The sequence below is a fragment of the Clarias gariepinus genome, chromosome 24 (assembly GCF_024256425.1).
Source record: "Clarias gariepinus isolate MV-2021 ecotype Netherlands chromosome 24, CGAR_prim_01v2, whole genome shotgun sequence".
Lineage (NCBI taxonomy): Eukaryota > Metazoa > Chordata > Actinopteri > Siluriformes > Clariidae > Clarias > Clarias gariepinus.
Window position 1 is genome coordinate 616643 of NC_071123.1, and position 18358 is coordinate 635000.

The window sequence follows — 18358 nt, forward strand, 5'->3', positions numbered from 1 at the left end:
GTTTGTTTTACTTTCCAGCAGTAATTCCGTTAGTATGTGCTCACACGAGTGTCATTAGCGATGTTCCGTACTAATTTTTCCGACAAAACAGTCTTTCCATTAATGTGATTGTGTGTGTTTGCACTATATAATAAATTGTCTAATGTGTTATTGCTAAATCTTATGTATTTCCCTTATAATGCTCTGTAGCTCTCGCCCTGTTTTTAGAGTCTCTGTGTAACAGCTAGAATCAACACACCTGGTTTGAACTAATACAGTATATTCTAATACTAATGCCTTTGTTCAGACAACAGTTTAAATTTTAGTTTGTGTGTTTGTAAGACAATCTGACGTTTTGTTGAACACCAATAAACTATAAAAGTGCTATGTTTTGTAAGCTTATGCAAATTAAACCTGTTGAACTTATGAATAAAACCTGCCTCTATATTACTTATGTAATGGGTTTCAAAAACATGTTATAGTGTAAAAAATAGTGTAAATTATCCTAAACACCTTTAGTGCACTGGTATCACATTTGCAATACACTAGTATAGAAGACTGTGTGTACTGTATGATATAATAACATGCTTGGTGGGTTTCCTCCGGGTACTTCGGTTTCCTCCCACAGTCCAAAGACCTGCAGATTAGGCTAATTGGCGTTCCCAAATTGCCTGTAGTGTGTGAATGAGTGTGTGAGTGTGTGTCCCTGCGATTGATTGGCACCCTGTCCAGGGTGTACCCTGCCTTGTGCCCTAAGCCATCTGGGACAGGCTCCAGGTCTCGCGACCCTGAATGAGGGATTAAGCGTATAGATGATGAGTGAGTGAGTGAGTGTGAAACAAGTGTTTAGTGACAGCAGCAGTTTACATGGAGGACCAACAATGAAGCACAAAGCAACAGACAAACTTCTGAACCTTCTCAACAATATTTTTATTGATTTTAAACCGGGATGTAACAGGGTAAACATGTAATGTTTCAATATAGAACTTATAACCCCCTTATAAACCCTATAGCACCCACCCCACCCCATCCCACCCCACCCCACCCCGACTCCAAGCCAGTTTTACATGCATAAGAAAGGCTAGACGCCAGGCATCTAAAACAACAACAACAACAACAACAAAAAGAATATGGAGCTGGAAGTTTTTTGGTTCTGCATGCAAAAAAAGGGGAAAAGAAAACAAACAGACAAACAATTAAATAAGAATTTAATTATAAATGTATATGAAAAAGGATCAGCGTCTGGGTAGAAACGGGAGAGTTTAAGGTTAGAGAAGTGAGCCCTGTGTACAGATACACACATAGAGTCAGGAGGTTGAGTTAACAAGTTTAAGAATTGAATTCCAAGTATCACCTGACCGTGACAAAGTTAAATCTTTCTCCCAAGCAGTTTTAATTTCAAAACTTCTGAACTTTAAACAAGTTCTCTATTAAAATAACAACAATTTCTTTGTGTGTGTGTGTGTGTGTGTGTGTGTGTCAGCAGTAACTTGGGGACATACAGTGACCCATTTGATCAGAATTCTGGGTAAACAGGAAGTGACAGGAGCGCATCTCTAGCCAACGTCTACTCTACAAAACCACACTGTGTGTGTGTGTGTGTGTGTGTGTGTGCACGCATGTGTGTAAAATGAGAACAAACTTCCTTCTCTGCACAACATGGACATTTAGTTTTATGAGATTTCTGTCTAAGCATAATTTTTCTTAAAGAATTATTAAAGTTTGACTGATTAATTAATGTGTGTGTGTGTGTGTGTGTGTGTGTGTTTTATGGTGCATCACAAAGACAGCTGATAATCACTGTCTATGACTATGACCTGTACATCCTGTTTCGTGTGTGTGTGTGTGTGTGTGTGTGTGTGTGGGTGTGTGTGGGTGTGATATAAGAATGAGTTTAAACTTAATGTCACTTCTTTCGCACCATTCCAGAGTGTGACACACGATGAGAAACGAACATCCAAAACGTTTGCTATTCTTCTGCCTCGTCTTCATCAAAGGTAACAACCGTGTATGTGTGTGTGTGTGTGTTTGTGTGTGTGATGTGTGTTAATTACACATTATATCAATTGGAAAAGTTACCCTGTATAAGAAGTGTGTCTGAGATCAGTGCACAGGCCAATTCGTGTTGTATGAAGACATTTCTTTAAAGAGTTCATTCGTTTTTTAAGATTTTTTTTCCATTAAAATTGTTATAATTTTATCATTTTATTTTACAAACATTTTATATAATAACATTATAATGTGGGGCAACATTCACACAAGAGCACACAACATTCGAACAATATACAACAACATTCACATACAAACATTTACACAAAAACATTTACACAGTCATTTTCAAAAAAGCCTTTATACAAACATTTACACAAAAACATTTACACAGTCATTTTCAAAAAAGCCTTTATACAAACATTTATACACAAACATTTACCAAAACACTTCTTACACAAAAACGCTTTACAAAAACATTTACACAAAAATTATTACACAAAAACATTTATACAAAAACATTTATCAAAACATTCTGACAAAAAGCATTTACATGAAAATATTTAGCCAAAAACCTTTAAAAAAAAAAAAAACATTTGCACAAAAGTAATTGCACAAAAACATTTACACTTAAATCTACATAAACATATATAGGTAAAAACATTTAGACAACAGAAGCTCATCAGGGACGCAGGGACATCAGTTCGGCTCTCAGAGCCAAGACTCAGGCAGATCCATCACCGTGAGATCGCTGCGACCTTCATCAGCACCGAGCTCTGGAATTAAACCCAGTCCAAACTGCGACACACAAACGAACTGCTTTCTTTCTCTAGAAACAAAAAAATGTAAATTAAAGTTACTTAACAGGACAAGGCTATTTTGTCCTTTGTTGTTCACTCTTGTTGTTATTGTTTGTTTTAACATGATGTGATCACTGTTTTTGTCCTTGTCTCTCTGTATATAGTCTGTATATATGACTCTGTATGTATTTATTCATTTGTGTGTAACACAGGGGGTCTGCAGATGGAAATTAGCCTTAGGCTATAATCTGACATATTTACATTTGTGAAAATGTTCATTATTATGTATTGTCCTTTCTTTTTTCTCTCGCTTACTCTCTCTGTCTGCCTCTCTGTTTATCTCCTCTCCTCTTCCTTTATCATTCTTCTACTGCCCATGTCTCCCTCTCTTCCTCTCTGTCGGTTTGTCTGCCTCTGTGGCTTATTAAATGTCCGTCTCTTTGTCTCCCTCTCTCTCCCCATGTCTCCTGTTCTCTGTCTATCTTACTGCCTCTCGGTCGGCTCCTCTTACTCTCGCTGTCTTTCGTTCTCAGCTTGTCTAGCGGGTGATGGACTCACCGTGTCGGATCCTGTGGAAGTTGGTCTGGGTCAGTCTGCGTCTCTGTCCTGTAAAGTTAAGGATGAACTCCACGTGACTCAGGCTCAGTGGACTCGCTGTAATGACTCGAGATCCATTGCTGTGTTGAAATATGAAACAAATGGAAAATCTCAAGCTAGCATTAATGAGTTGTACCACGGCCAGGTCTCCATCACGGAGTACCACACGCTCACTTTCCACCAGGTGCGGGAGGACGATTTCGGAGAATATTGCTGCAAACTGACCACATTCCCCAGCGGGATTCTAGAGGGACGAGTCCTCCTTCTAAAACACAAGGAAAAGAAAGTGGAAGTGGACACAACGGAGAGCCCCCCCGCAGGTAATAAGCACCTCTATATCCCATCTGGTCCATACAAATACTTTAATGTAAAACTACACCAGGTTTAATGACCTTTAACCCCACTGTGTGGTCCTGCTTGACTGCTAAAGACGAATCTATATGTTACCAAAGTCACACGAAGTAGAATGTCATCTTAAATCCCATTAAACTCTTGTGGAACATCTGGAATGATTTAGAAAAACAGACGTTATCCAAACGGACATTTTATATTTACATCTGAAAGCAGAGTTTAGATGAAAATGATGAGAGATTCGGGATTATGAGACATTACAGCAGAGTTTAAACATCAAATACAAATTAAGAGATATAATCACGCAGACGTTATGTTACACCATAATGGACAAACGAATCAACTTTCACAGCTACTTTCCTACAGATGTTGCATTTTAAATCTAATGTTTAAAGTCAGAAACAGAAAAAAAAGAACAAACACAAAAAAAAGAACCTAAACACACAAACACAATGAACACTAATCTGGATAGAGGAAAGTTAATTGTTATTTTTGATATTTAAGGGAAGAAGTGCTTTGTAAATGTTCCTCTTTGTTATTCGGTTATAGAGAATAAGATGATGTAAGATCATCATGTGCGGGTGAAAAAAGATAGAAATGAAATCAAAACTTAAATAAAGTACTGTAAAAACACAAACTTGTTTCCTTTACATGATTTCAGTGCAAGCATCAGGAATAAATAAGTGCAGTCGTGTATTCAGGATTAATCTCGATCCGTGGAAATAGGTTATAAAATTCAAGCTAAAATCTGTTTATATTTTGTCGTAGAGATTAATGACCAAAAGGAAAAGAAAATAAAAAAACAATGAAGCTTTACTTCAGTTTTAAAATTTTAATTCTATAATTTTTTTTAAAATTATTATTAAAATCCAGAACACAACATTAAATTAAAAACGAGATAAAAATGTAACAGCACACTGGCGTCACCTGCTGTTCTGATCCTGGGTCATGCCTTCAGTTTACTAAAACGGGTTATTTTAAAGATACTGTAGACTAAACAGAGGATCTTATCATCTTTATTGGTTTAATGAAGTTTAACTACAGTTAATTTCTCAGTCATAATAAGCGAAAAATAGCTAAAAATAATAAAATACCACCGCCAAGAGTCTCAAAGCTTACGAAACAACGCAGACAGTCCTCAGGTTTTAATGCTTTTAAAACTCTTAGAAACTTGAAATGGGTGTTTTTGAAGATTGACAGGAATTTCAAATGTTTATTTAAAAATCAGCGAGGGAATCAGAGCGCAGTTAGCTCGCTAGCGTTTAGAATCTCATTCACAGGTAGATGTTCTGCTGATTCTTTTTTTATTTGTTTATTTCTGGGAAACTTCACGTCACACATCAGTTTTTCAGAAAACAGATTAGCAAACAGAAAAAGCTTCGCGATTAGCAGGACAAAAAACTGGCTAGCTTTTATTAGCATTAAGGAGTCTTATTGAAATGACATTTGATTTAAGTAGTTAATGATTTCTTCAGAATTCTATCCGGCCATTTTCATGTTTGAGGAGATGTGTTTTGGAGCGGAAAAAAAAACAACGAGTGCAATTACAAAAATGTTGTGTGTAAAAGAACTGATACAGACACGTGGCAGCGGCACGCCGTGTGCTTTCAGGGCCTTGCGGGTGTGTGTTAACAGGAGACTCATAAGTTATCGGATATAACTATAGTAGAACCAAAGTTATCTTTACTTTTATAAAAGGTTCATTTAATTTTACTACCGCCGGAATATGGGAACAATGTAAAAATTAGATTATTATTATTATTATTATTATTATCATTATATTAAAACGTAATTGTGTATCTGTTCTATTTTTCTATTTCTTTGCCGGTATCAACTTCTTTTTTTAAATTTAACATTTTTTTTTAAAACATATTGCCTAGATTATGCTTAAAAGAAAGATGTCACTCTATACTGTACAATCCTGAGGCCAATATCTTTAATTTAAAAAACAAATGATTGCTAAAATGCTCCGAGCTTTAAGGTTTACTCAGAATGAAATCCAGGTAATTGATGGGAGTTTCTGTTCCCCTCAGGTTTGCCTGTGATGATGATCGTCTACATCACTTGTGGTGTTGTTGGGTTTGTTATTTTGACCGGGATCATCACGGTGCTGGTTTTTACTATGGTAAGATGTTTTTCTTATTTTACTCATCATAAACTGAGAACAACAACCCTGTAACATGTGGACAGCGTTATGGTTGTGCCAGATGACAGAAGCACCAATCCGCAGCCCAGTGATGACATCAAACTGCCCAATGCTCTGAATCAATTCTTTACCCGCTTTGACACTCAAAACGAGGAGCCTGTTTTATGCACAGCTCCTACGCAGAACAGCAAAAACTGGTAGTACAGCAACGTCCTATAAGGAACATGTCACAAACAAACTAACTAAAACAACAGGCCCAGGTGGGGTGTCTGGGCAAGTACACAAAGCATGTGTTAACTAGCTCACAGAGCTTTCCAGCATTTTTAAAAATTTGTTACAACAAACCGCAGTTCCAATGTATTTTAAATTCCAATCATCACCCAAGACAGTACGTGTAGTCGTGAAGTGCATTGAGAAACTTTTAGTGCTTTCACACATTAGCTCACGTGTTTCTATACTGATTTGGATAAGAACCAGTTTGTCCACTGGGGAACACGCTCAATGGAGAACACCTTCTTATTTCTATTTACATTTAGCCATGAGGCAGACGCTCTTATCCAGAGCGACTTACAAAAAGTGTTTTGAAATTTACATCACTGGAGAGGTACTTACACTGGGTTACTAGGTTTTAAAATCAGAAGATGAATAAACAAGTGTGTCAGTCTGTCCGCGTTGGTTCGATAAGCTTACGAGTGTCAGAAAAGCCTCAGAAAGATCTCTGTTTATTAACGGAGTTTTTATATACAAACCTGGTGTCATTTAAACATGTCCTGGTGAAATAAGATAAGATTTAATTATTTGTCACATGTTTCTTACAACAAGGCAAAATCTTTTGCATATCCCAGTTAGTAAGCTGGTTTCAGAGCACTGGACCAGACAGGATACAGCGCTGCCAAAGCAGAAAGGGTTAAAGGCCTTGTTTAAGGGTTTAACGGTGGAAGGCTGGTGGTGCTGGGGCTTAATCCCCTGACCTTCTGATCAGTAACCCAGTAACCCACATTGACTGAGCCACCACTCCCCTGTTTGTATAAAGTATAAATTCGTGAGAGCAAACACACAGGTAACACATTATTCTTTATCTCTAACAACTGGTGAACACCTCCTCCACCATCATCCTAAGCACAGGAACTTCACAGGACTTTGTGCTTAGCCTCGCACTCTTCACGCGCTTTACACATGTTTCCATCCACACCTCAGACTCCATAACTGTTGGGCAGATTTCTAACAATGGCGGGACAGCCTATAGATGAAAGGTGGAAGATCTGGAGAGATGGGGTGTGGACAGGAACTTGGCCCTTAACACCTCTAAAACAAAGGAGATTGTCATCAGATTCGGGAGAACAAAGGAGACAGACCACCACCACCCACTGCATGTCAATAGTGAGGCAGCTGAGAGAGTAAACAGCCGAAGGTTCCTTACAATCGTTGTGTTTAAACAGCTGATGTCTAAGACGTCACACCTGGTAAAGAGAAGAGGCCGAACAAAGACTTCCCTTCCCCAGAATGTTGACTACAACAGAAGCTTTTGGTAAATTTCTACAGATCTGCATGATTGTGTGGTACATCAGCTGCCGAGTGAAAGGCTGTGAATCGTGTGGTGGAAGTGGATCAGTGCGTCGACAGACAGACATGTATGCGAGCCAACTGAGATAGAAGTCTATCAGCATCATCTAAGACAGAACACACCCTGCCTATCCCTGTCTGGCATCGGGGTCCATTAGATCCCATACAAATAGCCTAAGGCACATTTTTGGAAGCTGTGGTCTCCACACACACGCGTACTGCAAATATAACCAAGCTCTGCAGGAGAACCACTTCCTGCTCAATAAATTTGAATTTAGTTGTCCTGCCGTCTAGTGCACGTGACTAAATGCTGTTCTTCACCTGCCTATTTATTGTCTTATTTCTTATTATCCTGTCGCAGAATGTTATTGTACCCAGTATAATTGGTTATCAAACAGAAATATAATAGTAATTAATTCTTATCCTTGTTCAAATATACAAAAAAAAAAAAAACCTTACATTTGATCTTGCCTGTGTCAGGAGTTTGTTTTCATTACAGTCCATACAAACGTAAAAAGACATATTAGTGATATTTATTATATCATTATATTATTGATTTATTAGTGCTATTTAAACCTCCACACAACTCTGTACTGATTGCGAAACACTGTTGTCTGCTGTTTCCTACATCATCATCTGCTTCCATTGTGTTGATCAAAATGTACTGCATTATGCCACCTCTCTGTTGAATAGTCTCACCCAGAAAACATCAGAACATCAGTTCACTGTATGGGTCATTACACTCAAAATGGTTGGACCAGTTGTTGTATATCCACGCATATTTTCTAGACATTTCAAACTCTTTTCTGTAAATGAGTCCCGAATTGTTGAATCTTGTCTTCAGCGGAAGAATGTTTAAATTGTTTCATCAACCAGTTCACCAGACGCATTAATGATGTCAGGCGTCTGCAGATGTATAAGACATTCCTACAGATTCTATAAGTGCTGCAGGGTTGATGTGGAAGAGAACTTGTGGCCTGATGGACTAGAAAGTCAGGAAGTGTAGAACACGTTTTTCTCAGTCGCTCGAAAATAAATAATAATAATATTCCATGCGAAGAACAAGACTCTGCACGTACAGATGTTTTCAAATGTGCATCTAGTACTGAGAGGTTAAATGATGAAGTCCTGACATTTTCTACTTCTTGAGAAAGAAACAATGAGCAGTAACTGCTTTTTAGTGGGAGTGATAGATTATTAAGCATTGTTTTAAAATTAGGTTCTACCTGAAACTTTTTTCTAAAGCTTTGTCATGGAGAACCTTTAAGGGTTCAGTCCTACTGAAGAACTCCCACTTCCACTTGATCAGAAGCACAGATTCCAAGTGTGCAAGCAGCAGAATGTGGAAGTTCTCCGTGTTTCATGTTTTAAATCATGATTGTAAATGTTTTGTGTAAATAGTAACATGTTGTGTGGCTCTGGTTCTGTTATTTATTTATTTTTTTTTATAGAGAAGAAGAAAAGTGCGAAACCCAGTGCACGTGGTGGTGACCCACACGTCCCTCTCAGCCAAACAGCCGTCATTCATACGCAAAGACTCAGACTCTCTCAGACGTGATGATAATAACCATGAGGATGATGATGGTGATATGTACCTGGAGATAAAAAGCTCAGAGCCGTAGCAAACTTTTCTGTTCTTCAAATCCTCGCTAGCGGTGCAGATGGACTTGTTGTGTAAATAAGTTTCTTATCAGTGTTGTATAGTTTGTGTAGACATTCTATCTTTATTATTAAAGTGATGTTCACTGTCTATTCTGTCTCATTGCTTTGAAGTAGTTCTGAGAAAAACAAACCCTAGGAGTCAAACTGTGGACTTTAATCACAAACCGTCAGAAATACCACACGCCAGGGGCGCACAAAAATAATCACATTCAGAAGTCTTTAAGAAAATTGCACCATGGTATCACAATACATTCTGCCGTTATAAAAATACTACTTATTAAATATTTCACTGTCACTTGAATGAACACACACACACTCACACACACATACACACACAGGTCTTTATGCTGATCCCAGAACAGACTGCAGGTCTCACTGGGCTTCACGTTCAAACCACTCGCCATAACCTCCAACATAATGACGGGTTCTGAGAGAGAGAGAGAGAGAGAGAGAGAGAGAATGAGAGAGAGACAGAGAGAGACAGAGAGAGAGAGAGAGAGAGAGAGAGAGAGAGAGAGAGAGAGAGAGAGACAGAGAGAGACAGAGAGAGAGAGAGAGAGAGACAGAGAGACAGAGAGAGAGACAGAGAGACAGAGAGAGACAGAGAGAGACAGAGAGAGAGAGAGAGAGAGAGAGAGAGAGAGAGATGTACAATAAAAAAATCTGACAATTTCCCGACAACATTTCAGACCATTTTTCTGATTATGTATAAATTTCCCAAGCTGTTTATACTGACCCCTGATTGGTCAGAAGATGTTGATTTATTCCATAGCAACAGCGCATAGACAAGTAATTGACTTGATAATAAACTGATTTTAAACAATGTTGTGGTGAAGTTGTCTGTAAGGACGATTGTGTATTTTTGTAACACCAGTGTAAGGAGTCTCCAGTATCAGCGTAAAGCGGTTGGTAACATCAGGACAGAGGATTTCTGCCTCTTTTTGATTTCTTAGTCACATGATATTACGTTTCATTATTCTACAGTAAGTGCGGTGTCTCAGCACGTGTTATTGGAGGTCACTGGAGGACAGTAGAGGTCATTAGAGGTCAGTACCTGCTGTAGCCCAGTGAGTGCATGATGTGCAGTGCAGTCAGGCTGCGGCGCCCCCTCTGGCAGTACAGCATCACATCTAAGGAGTGTTTCTCAGGCATCAGGACTCCGTAAAGCCTTGTGAACTGATCTGGGGTCAGTGTGAATGCTTGCTGCACTTCAGACACTACACACACACACACACACACACAAATGATTAAACATAATTTTTTCCTTCATTTTTTTGGTGATCAGTTATGTCAGAGAGAGAGAATGTCTAACTAAAATGAGTTAATTAAGGCTAAACTTTAACTAAATGTGTTTTTACCTTCTCTCCTTTTTATTTCTATTTACCTTTTATTATCTACTCCTGTTATTTTCTTGTGACTTATTTCTAAGCTTTGTCAATTCAAATGTAAATATACACAATACATAATAATATAAAGCACCACTCTTTGAGAGAGAGAGAAAGACGTAGAGATGGATAGCTAGAGAGATGGATAGACAGATATAGAGAGACAGAATCTTACATGGAATATTAATTGCTCCTGGAATGGCGCCTTCTTTAAACTCATCTGGTTCACGGACATCAAAAAGCTGGAGATTTCCGGCTGGCAACAGCTGCTTTAATTGCTCATAATTCACTACACACACACACACACACACAAATATGAAGAATATGTTACAATCAGGATGGGAGTAACTTTTATAGTTTGAGAAGTTTTGAAATGAGTTATTGGTCATAAGCGCGCAGTGACGACAAGCCACCGCTAGGTGTCAGTGTTTAATCGCTTTTTACATGGATTTTCTAAACCCAGGGAACTGGACTGTGCTCAGGTGTGTTGACTTAAAACACACGTTTCATTTATGTTTTATGTATTAATTAATCACTTTGAAACCCAGACACACGACGTGATGAACACAAGAGCCTCTGAGTGAATGAGATGATTTTAAAAATCTCCCAGTGACTTTATGATTCCTGTTCAGCAGCTCATTACTGCACTCCTGTTCCACACCTTCACTCTGTACCTGGTAACTGTTTACTGTATTACAGGTTATTTACACTGTACATTTTAAATTCTATTCTCCTTTTGGTGTTGTTGTTGTTTATTTATATTTATATTTATCTTCTACTCTAACTGTATTGTTTTACTGCTCTTCTACCTCCTTGTTCCCGAGAAACTAATTCATTGTACCTGGGTGTTTATGACAATAAAATCTTGTATCTTGAATGAGAGAGTTTAAGATCATGTGATCAATTTGACCCAAAGCCCCGAGACACAAGTAATAAAGTGTTTATTATGACTTATGATATTATTTATAGTTAGTCCGTATTGATTATATGTTATTTGGAGAGAGAGAGAGAGAGAGACGTTGCACTTCCTGTGTGTGTGTGTGTGTGTGTGTGTGAGTCAGTGAGCTTGAGCTCACACGAGATACGTGCAGACTCGCATGCTGATCCACAGGCAGAGGGAATTATCCTCTCTCTCTCTCTCTCTCTCTCTCTCTCTCTCTATATATATATATATATATATATATATATATATATATATATATATATATATATATTTCTCTTTATGTTTAGGGGTTACACAATGAACATGAAGAAATGAAGTTGAGGGTGTTCCTGCTTTTCCTGTTTCCTAAAGAGCACTGATTTAATGACTAGAGCAAGGTACTACTACTACTACTAACAACAACAACAACAACAACAACAACAACAACAACAATACCAATAATAATAATAATAATAATAATAATAATAATAATACATAGCAAGAGGACAAGCAGACAAAGAAACAGTAAAAGAAGTTAGACATTGAGAGCTTTTTGTACCTGAGTGGACATCCTCCTGATAAAGACTGTGAGGTTCATTTTGTCCACACGGTGTGTTTATGGATCCATCAGGACATAAGTGATCTTCTGTCTTCACCAGAGTTCCCAAAAACACCAACACCAGCATCAGCACCAGCATCAGCACCACAGCAGCACGGAAGAGCCTTTTCATCTTTCTCTTCACCTTCTGCTCCAGTTTAAAGTTAAAAGAAGTATCTTCTTAAAACACTTCAGCTCCTGAGATCCTGTATAAAATAACTCTCTCTGTGTCTCTCTCTCTGTCTCTCTCTCTCTTTGTTTAACGTGAATCACCATAAGCGCAAGTTTTCTGTTTAAATGACTGAGAGTGGGCGGAGATTTAGCAAAACCACACCCCTATTGCATAATCAAGCACGTACACACACGCACGCACGTTGGCGCTTAAAATAAATAAGTAAATAAAGAAATAATTTATTTATTTAAATACATTTAATGACCTCAGACCCAGTGGTTCCAGCCCTGGATACTGGAGTTAGTTAGAACTTAGCTAAATGTCTGTATGAGCCCGAGCGGGAATCTTAAACGGCGCCATCACATGAATGTCCACTAGGTGGAGACATTGAGCAGGAAGGCTACGTCATAGCTGAATCCGGAAGCAACTTGTAATTATGAATGGGCTTTGGGTGAAGTGGAAAAGAATGCAATTCCTGTTTATATGTCTGCTCTGTGGTCAGTAAATTGTAAATATAAAATAAAATGATAATATATATATATATATATATATATATATATATATATATATATATATATATATATATATATATATTGAATTATAAAATTCTGCCTGGTTTGGAGCAGCCACGAATCAGGATTAAATCCCCTGCCCCTCTCCATGACTTGTACTCTACAAGAACCAGGAAAAAATCTCTACAGAACTGTCAGGTACAAGAAGAGTTACGTGGTGCAGTCACCCTCATAAACACTTGAACTGGACGGTTTACAATCTGCTGTAAAACCACCAACATGCTTTTTCCAATTTTACACCCTTTAAATTCAAATTAAAATTTTATTTGTCACATACACAGTCATACACAGTACGATATGCAGTGAAATGCTTAGACAACTGCTCGTGACCTAAAAATAAAAGACTATGAATTGGAATAGAAAATAAATATGAAAAATAAAATAAAGGGTAAATTTAACTAGGAAAGAATAAAATAAAATATAAAAATTAAAGTTAAAATAAAATAACCCTTATGTAAAATAAAATAATGTACCCTTCAGTACATTACTGTTTTTTGCACTAAACAAACATCTAGTACTGTATATTGTGTAAAAGCACCTCATGCTTTCTACAAACTCAATGCATTCTACTGCACCCTGCTGCTATTTGCTATTATTATTATTATAGTACATACAGTAATAACACACACACACTAGACTTGCACTACTTGCACACACAATTCATGTACCTTGTGTACATATGTACATACTCAGTTCCCAAATCTTCATTTAATCTTTAGAGTTTATATTTCTGTACTTTCGAGACTTCTACTTTTAAAAGTAGGTTAAAAATCAATATATACAGTATATATTGGGGTTGGATATCCAGTGGTGTTTGGAAATCAGGTGGGAATCGACCCTGGACCTTTCACATGGCAGATGAGAAACCTACCCCTGAGCAACCAAACGTACATAATCTATAAAATAGAAATTTTGTTTGTATAGTTGTGTCACATTCATCGTCAGAGTAACATTAGGCAGTCTCATCATCTAATCTTATGTCATACTGTGGGTGTGTCACAGGCGGTCCTCACTGAATGCAACAGTAGGCAATGCCGCCTGCGCCGAAAAACTGATACGGTCGGGTCAAGCTCATAGCGAGTTGACGGCCCACTTCTTTCCCGGGTAATAGTAGCACACTGACGTCAGGATCTGCACAAGGGTGGAGCCTCGGGGTACCTCTAATAACAAATAAAACAATCACAATGTTTAAAAATCACGCAGGATTTATTGCATTATTTATTAAAACTTAGTTATTAAACAGTGTGAATGTAGGAAAGACGCTAACTATTGTTTAGACATTTCAAGATTCGATTCCATAGTTAATATAAATCATGAATAACATACAACATGCCAAAGCCCAAACGCAGAGCATCCTCAGTGCCAGTCACAAGCCCAGAGAAAAATGGAAGGGTTGTGTCAGAAGGGGCATCTGGTGTAAAACCTGTGCCAAGTCAACTGTGCAGGTCAGAGGGTACCTTTAACCAGAGTGGCTGAAAGGTCAAACAAACAAATACAGAAAGAGGAAAGAGCGCAGGCTGTGTGAGCGACACTGAATGTTTACAAATCTCTCACTGGGATTACACCCTTTATTCATATTTTGTTGAAATGAACAAATTAAAAAGAGAGGAAGGATGAGATACTGTAGCAGTATCATATATTATATATAAAACTGAAATTGTGTTTGTTCGGACGGTGTTTGTGGTGTTTGACAGGTGTTCCTTACTGAATGGACCAATAGGCAGTGTCACCATCGCCTTTATGTCTTACTGTGGGCGTGTCACAGGTGTCCCTTACTGACCATAACAGTTAGCAATGTGTACATATGACAGGCGGAATTAAGGCCTGACGAAACATTGAAGCAGCGTGAGGAGTGGCAACTTGCATCTCGACTTGTAATGGTGGCATGCGGGCATCAGGACCTGCATGTGGGTAACTCTCTGGTCCACAAACTAAGACTGTTTAGTCTTAGTGTTTAGAGATAGCCACTTGGTAATATGTTAGACAGGTGATGAGCAGGTGATTGGCTTGAGCTGAAAGTGTGATGAACCTTAGGAAGAGTAGATATCAGAAATAAATACAGCAGTACCGCGCGCGGCATACAAACTCTCCGCCTTAAGAGCTAAAAGCCGTTCAAAACTTGTTCACATCAGTGGAAAGTCAGGTGAAGGGAGTTGACTTATTTTAGATTAGACGTAACACCACGGATCCCAAGAATGTTACCAAGAAAAAGAAAAGGGAGCCACTTTCAGTTTGTTTTTTTAAAACAGCTGGTGCCAAGAGGAATCATAAATTAAGGTTGAGTGAGGTTTAATGTCTATTTACAGTATTTTATATTTTACTTGATTTATATGTCTTATAAATGTTTTGATTGTTTTTATGTGTGAAAATGTGATTATAGTGTTGGAAACTGGTAATATTGGTAATATTTTTGGGTGGCCGGGACAGATTATCTTACATTTCCTATTGGACAATGCGTTACACAATACTAAAGGTCACCTTAAGAACTCACCTCTGGAACAGATTAAATTCGCATGCCGAGGTACCACTGTATAAATAAAAGAAGAAAACAAAAAAAGAAACACCTTTAAAGGGTAAGATGAATGTGGGAATTCCTTCCTGACGCTGTTGTGACGTCACATATGAGTATTGTAACGTGTTTTGGGTTAACGTTCCTCGTGCGCTTTCTGTTAATGATGATGATGTTGATGATGGGGGGGGGGGTTGTTAACGCGGAGGGGTTCGGCGCTCGTGCGGAGCTGCGGCGGGGCTTTTGGCTGCGCGAGCTCTGTGCGTTTCCGCTCGGCCCCTCCCTCTCCCCCTCCGTGTGTCCGCGCGCGCCTCCCTGCTCGAGACTCGGGGCACCGCGGCGGCCTGCAGGAGAGAAACACACACACACACACACCGAGAGAGGGAGAGAGAGAGAGAGAGAGAGAAACGGGGACAAAGCCAGAGGCCGCGGTGATTTACACCGGTAAGCGCGAGAGTTTTTTTTATTATTTTTCTCGGTTTGTTCGGTTCTGCGCGCGCAGGCTCGGCGCGTCTACGTGCATTACTGCCGTTTAACCGGATCTGCCGCTCGCGGAAGAGACGGGAGCGCGCGCGCAGGCCCCACCAAGGCCTTTCACTAACCCGGAGCGCGAGACATGGGCCGCACGGGCCTGCGGGAAAACCCCCCGCAATAAACCCGCGCTTTGTGTTGTTGTTGTTTCTGCCGGAGGGGGGAGGGGGTGTCGTTATGGATGCGCGAGGGCTCGTTCTTCTCGCGCTGTAATGCGTATTCAAAATGGCGCACGCGGAACAGGGCTTTTTTTTTATTGTTGTGCACGGAGGCACTCTGATGCACAGTGCGCGCGCCGGGCTCGGGCTCAGGCCCGATAACGGAGGGACAGGGAGCGCGCGCACATCCCGGGATTCTGTATTTCATGCGAATCATCATCATCAGTGAGGTGATAAGCATCTGTGCATCAGGACTCTGTGCTTCAGTGCATGTGACATGTCCTCATCATCATGTGACTGAGGGACGGAGGAACACAGGCTGTTCAGTGCTGTTCATGAATTTCATGTTTTTGTTCAGATTTAGATTGAAGGAGCAGAGCAGGTTCTCCTGCATGAGATAGAACAGCCTTCACCCCAACATGCACCATGTGTCACTATTATTATTATTATTATTATTATTATTATAGCTCCAGCACTATGACATCATTATTGTGCAAAGGCCTCTCATATTCTTCTAAGAGGTTTGTTCCAGTATCTGGGCCTTTTTGAAGTCTTAACATAAAATTCTAAAATAATGTCATAATAGTATTGGTATTTCCCCTTTAAATTTATGCGCCCACTGTCTCTCGTGCACCCGGGCGGCGATGGCACAGGTGCTTGGGCCTGATTATCTATTACTACTGATATATTTATATATGTTTTAATGAAGCAGCTTTAAAATGTGATAAAAATCAGCCCACAGATTGAAACCTTGGTCGGGCGTGGCACAGGGCGTTCACAGGAGATAGTCATGGGCCCTACTCAACAGGAAGTCAATATTTTGGGTTGTTTGCAAAATGAACCCAATGGAGTTTAAAATTCTCCTCCTAGGGGATTTATACGATCATCACCAAACCAGGCCAGTATGATCACAAAACATTAAGGATGCAAAATTAGGGATATAGGAGATGCAGGATTTTCAATATCTCAATAAATGTTTCAGCTGTGATGAGGCCTTAAAGTTAAGCCAAAAAGTGGCTGATAACTTAATTAGACTCATATTTATTAATTATATATATATATATATATATATATATATATATATAACTATGTCATAATGGTAATGATAATGGTATTTTATGGGCAGCCTGGGTGGCGTTAGTGCAGGTGCTTGGGCCCGATCATTGTTGCTTTGCAACTATATATAATCGTAATGTTAAAGAACTGCAATAATCTCTAAGCCTGATTGTTTTAATAAAATTAAAATCCTCTGAATCATGGCCGTTTTATTACAGTAGCTGTATTACAAAAAAAAATACTTCCCCACTGTGTCTGGCATGAATGGAGAAATCTTTCCAGTGAGGTCGGTGATCACCTCCAGCTGCAGTCCGAGCTGGTCGAACATCTCCTGAATGTAAACCGAGTGCCACTATCGAGCGAGTCTACACGCGATGAGTCCCCCGGAGCTGTGACAGTACGGCCGAAGAGGACCCGCGTCTCACCTGACACAGCGTCTCACACCATATCTCGCTTATTAATCATAAATCACATATAATCCCATGACTCATAAAGACCACAGAACTGCTCCACGTTACTGTAATGGTTACTATGGTTACATCCCTTGTGCGTTCTGCGTGTGCTAGAACTGTGACTGACTATCGCGGAACATTCTAGAACCCATTGGATGATTCCAGAAAGCTGGGATGTTGGATTTTCTTTGCAGGAGAAGCTTGTAGATGATTTTAAATGCTGTTATTGCACAACATTAACTTTTAACTTTCGGTGAATCAGAAGCGCATTATTATGGTTTAGCTATCGCTGGGGAGTAAACGTTAGCTAATAAGCTAAAAGGTTAGCTGAATGTAACGTACAAAGATGGATTCGTGGCTCTGAACAGTGAATTATACAGAGCTCGTTAGTAACGGCTTCAGGTCCTTATTAATGACGAGCGCAGTTTGTGTAGAGTGAATAAGAAGCTGAGGTCACACTCCTGAGCTAAACATCAGCCAAAGCTATTAACCTTGGTAATTTAGTAAAAACTGAATTAAACGCAAAATTTAACAAATTGATCATTTGTCTCATTCTGTGATTTTCTTTCTTTATCCGAACAATATGTCTTTCACTTTCTGCTGTTTATCTAAAGCAACACAAATACTAATGTTTAATTAACTTAGAAATAAAGTTTCGTGATACACTTATTATACTTCTTTGTGCATAACAGGTTAATTACCAACCATGCGTCTGTTTAATGTCTGTTTAACAGTTTAACATTTAACAATTTTAAAGATTACGCTATTTATATGTAAACCTACAGATATTTGATTAAAGATGGGGGGGGGGGTGATTCTCTTTTCAGCAGTTTCTGTATTGCCACACTGACTCAAATCGATTTTTTTTATAACTATTTTCTAAATTCTATGTGTTTACATTTGAGGTGGGAAAATG

General features: G+C 39.0%; 3 protein-coding genes across 4 annotated transcripts in view; 2 read left to right on the forward strand and 1 right to left on the reverse strand.

Annotated features, from left to right (window-relative positions):
- Positions 1-1873: 1873 nt before the first annotated feature.
- LOC128511801 (uncharacterized) lies at positions 1874-9175 on the forward strand. Its single transcript, XM_053484788.1, has 4 exons — positions 1874-1976; positions 3302-3685; positions 5750-5841; positions 8877-9175. Exons 1-4 carry the CDS (start codon positions 1922-1924, stop codon positions 9045-9047), a joined length of 702 nt encoding a protein of 233 aa, XP_053340763.1. The 5' UTR covers positions 1874-1921; the 3' UTR covers positions 9048-9175.
- Positions 9176-9220: 45 nt separating this feature from the next.
- LOC128511802 (thiosulfate:glutathione sulfurtransferase) lies at positions 9221-12258 on the reverse strand. Its single transcript, XM_053484789.1, has 4 exons — positions 11954-12258; positions 10648-10761; positions 10142-10304; positions 9221-9514 (listed from the first exon to the last, which is right to left on the reverse strand). Exons 1-4 carry the CDS (start codon positions 12123-12125, stop codon positions 9460-9462), a joined length of 504 nt encoding a protein of 167 aa, XP_053340764.1. The 5' UTR covers positions 12126-12258; the 3' UTR covers positions 9221-9459.
- A 3188-nt stretch (positions 12259-15446) lies between these two features.
- Positions 15447-18358, forward strand: part of LOC128512206 (zinc finger Y-chromosomal protein 1) — an 11115-nt gene continuing 8203 nt past the window's right edge. For both annotated transcript variants that reach the window (XM_053485364.1, XM_053485365.1), the window contains exon 1: positions 15447-15689. The gene's annotated coding sequence lies outside the window, so the exon portion shown is untranslated. The remainder of the gene's footprint in view (positions 15690-18358) is intronic.

What these genes read in the sequence shown, in the direction of transcription:
- LOC128511801 (XM_053484788.1), top strand. Translation starts at nt 1,922, where the DNA reads ATGAGAAACGAACATCCAAAACGTTTGCTATTCTTCTGCCTCGTCTTC. An exon ending in CTGCCTCGTCTTCATCAAAG is followed by an intron (nt 1,977 to 3,301) that starts GTAACAACCGTG and finishes TTTCGTTCTCAG; the next exon opens with CTTGTCTAGCGGGTGATGGA. An exon ending in CGGTGCTGGTTTTTACTATG is followed by an intron (nt 5,842 to 8,876) that starts GTAAGATGTTTT and finishes TTTTTTTTATAG; the next exon opens with AGAAGAAGAAAAGTGCGAAA.
- LOC128511802 (XM_053484789.1), bottom strand. Translation starts at nt 12,125, where the DNA reads ATGAAAAGGCTCTTCCGTGCTGCTGTGGTGCTGATGCTGGTGCTGATG. An exon ending in TCAGGAGGATGTCCACTCAG is followed by an intron (nt 10,762 to 11,953) that starts GTACAAAAAGCT and finishes GTGTGTGTGTAG; the next exon opens with TGAATTATGAGCAATTAAAG. An exon ending in AGGAGCAATTAATATTCCAT is followed by an intron (nt 10,305 to 10,647) that starts GTAAGATTCTGT and finishes GTGTGTGTGTAG; the next exon opens with TGTCTGAAGTGCAGCAAGCA.